The 2474-nt window shown below is 40.8% G+C and overlaps 1 protein-coding gene across 1 annotated transcript; it reads right to left on the bottom strand.

The window, feature by feature from the left end:
• Positions 1 to 258: 258 nt before the first annotated feature.
• Positions 259 to 2474, bottom strand: LOC105647241 (protein phosphatase 2C 37). Its single transcript, XM_012233256.4, has 4 exons — positions 1790 to 2474; positions 1371 to 1700; positions 1028 to 1133; positions 259 to 916 (listed from the first exon to the last, which is right to left on the bottom strand). Exons 1-4 carry the CDS (start codon positions 2273 to 2275, stop codon positions 576 to 578), a joined length of 1263 nt encoding a protein of 420 aa, XP_012088646.1. The 5' UTR covers positions 2276 to 2474; the 3' UTR covers positions 259 to 575.

The raw sequence follows: 2474 nt of genomic DNA, 5'->3' as shown, positions 1-2474 counted from the left end.
ATTATTAGAGTTTAATTGCAATTACATCTATTGATAAATTTAATTATAGAATAAATCAGTGCGTATTTTTTTTAATAAATGCTCAAATTCACTCATTAACTTTTTATTACATATTCAAATTGATACAAAATTTATCAATATAGGACGTACATATCAGATCTATGTTCAATTTACTCCCATCCTTTTACAATGCTGTTAATGTTGGTTTTAGTGATTACAATTCAGAGACATAGCACCACAGCATTCCACAAAAAACCATTCACAACTTAAGAGTGCACTATTGCATTGAATGAGGAATAGAAAGTCCTCTTCATCTACACACTTTAGAACCATATTCCTCATTTAAATTCTATATTTCATAATTAACGCTGCAAAATTTTTTTGCAGGGCTTTACATATTCACCAACCTCTAAAAGCAAAATCCAAAAAAAAAATTTCCTTGCCTTTTCTTTTTTTTTTTTTTTTTTTTTTTAAATTTTGTCCCCCTTTTCATAAGGACGACAAAATGCAATTGAAGCTAAATAAAAAGATAACGCCATACATATAATAATTTTGTAAACTCTAATTATCACTATTTACTGTTGATTCCTTCTTAAATCAACCACCACGACGCTGATATTGTCCGTGCTGTGTCTAGCCAAGGCCAACTTAGTCAGCAAGATTGAAGCATCCGAGCAGGCCTCGTCGGAGCTCTCAACGGATCCACTACGCACGGCGGCGTCGCTTCCAGGTGACGCCGGTGGCGAAGGCGGCCTCTGAGCACGCAAGCACATCCTTGCGACTCCACATGCGGTGTCGTTTGATACCACATCCCACAGGCCATCACTCGCCAGTATCAGACACTCATCCTCCGCCGTCCGTTCTGTCACGGTTACCTCCGGCTCCGGTATCACATATGGTTTCAAATAATTATCACCTGAAAGGTTAAAACAACTGGATTATTAATACTGTTCCCGCCATAACTCACCACTGCATTGGGCAGTTAAAATTCAAGTTCAGTATTAATTGGATTAGCACACGTTCTTACCAATTGCTCTGGACATCGCCAAAACTCCTAGGACCCTTGCGCCGTCCCAGTAGATTACGCGGCCACCGGCGTCTTGTATTCGGACCAATTCATCTGGCCGATCAGGCTGTGAATTCACCAAAATATTAATGCGTTAAAAGGAGTAATAATTACTTCTGAAACGAAGCATGTGCAGGACGCGGGCCACTCGTTGACCGGAGTCACATGTTTCCCATCAATTTTTAAGTGGCAACGGCAATTTGCCGCAAATTATCCGCGCGTTTTATCTAAAATAAATACTCTAGCTTACATAATTAATTTGAAATATTTCAAGTTAATTAACTATTTTTCTTATTAATCTCACCTTATGATCGGATGAAAGTGGAACAGCGACGCCGTTACGGCAAAGTACGGCTCGAGAATCGCCGCAGTTGGAAACGACTACCTTATCCGGCGTTACAACTGCAACAACAGCCGTTGATCCAACGGCATCGCACTGCGGAGTCTGAAGCTCGCAACGACAGTTAGCGGTCTTATCTACGTCGTTGCACCACTCCTCTACCTCCTTATCCATCTTTGCAAAGCTTCTCTCCATCGTTTCCTTCCATTCAAAGCACTTATCAGCTTCTTTGTTGGAACTTTTGATTTCATCTTTGAGTATCTCGTGTAACCGATCTCTACACCGCATAGCCACCTGATAATAAATCAAACAGCTATAAATTAACAACAAAACTATACTGAAAAACCAAAACCAAATCAGGTAAGAGTTTCATATGTAATTACATGAGAGCAACCGTGACCATCAAACACGCCGAAGAATGAAGTTTTTTCGGCGGTAAATGACGGCTGTATAGAAACGGCATCTTCCATATCTCTTCTTCTACCGCAAACAGAAGTCATGCCAAATTTTGGAGTTTCTTCTGCAACTTCACGAACCGATTTCACAGAATCTGAGCTAATGTTAACCGACTGAATTGGCGAATCTAAACAATCGTTTTGCTCCGCAGTTTTATTTTGTTCACTTCCTTTACACATATCTTGGCTAAATTTGCAACCCTCTAGAGCGTTATCACAATCACGTGACAACGACGAAGGAAGAGGAAGAAGATCGGGCTTTTGCCGTTTCAGCGGCGGTTGTACTGCTGAATCGGCAACGACCTTGAATGGCCGGAGATCTAATCTCCTCCGTCTTGAACCTCGTGAGCTTGGGTCAACTACACCAGCAGCTACCTCGGTCTCACCAACAACTCCACAGCAAATTCCTGCCATAAACTTTCACTTCCGGTCTTTCGTAATTTGAGAACCAATCAACAGTTAATCACCCGAACTTAAATAGCCTCAAAATCTTGGAGACTTCGACTATTCTGTATCTGTTGCCCCAAAAATAACAGTTTCTCAGGAAACAAAGAGGAGACAGAGAAATGAAATGAGATACGAAGATCTTTGGTAACAGAGAGAAGAAGGACCC

This window comes from Jatropha curcas, chromosome 6, assembly GCF_041381405.1.
Source record: "Jatropha curcas cultivar XTBG-Jc1 chromosome 6, XTBG_Jcur_1.0, whole genome shotgun sequence".
Classification (NCBI taxonomy): Eukaryota; Viridiplantae; Streptophyta; class Magnoliopsida; order Malpighiales; family Euphorbiaceae; genus Jatropha; species Jatropha curcas.
The sequence above is the reverse complement of the archived record's forward strand: the minus strand, read 5'-3'. Positions and strand labels throughout refer to the sequence as shown.

Bases quoted from the DNA above. Each gene is read 5' to 3' on its own strand.
- LOC105647241 (XM_012233256.4), bottom strand. From the start codon at position 2,275: ATGGCAGGAATTTGCTGTGGAGTTGTTGGTGAGACCGAGGTAGCTGCT. The intron at 1,134-1,370 runs GTGAGATTAATA...GTGAATTCACAG, and splicing joins CACTTTCATCCGATCATAAG to CCTGATCGGCCAGATGAATT. The intron at 917-1,027 runs GTAAGAACGTGT...TTAACCTTTCAG, and splicing joins GGCGATGTCCAGAGCAATTG to GTGATAATTATTTGAAACCA.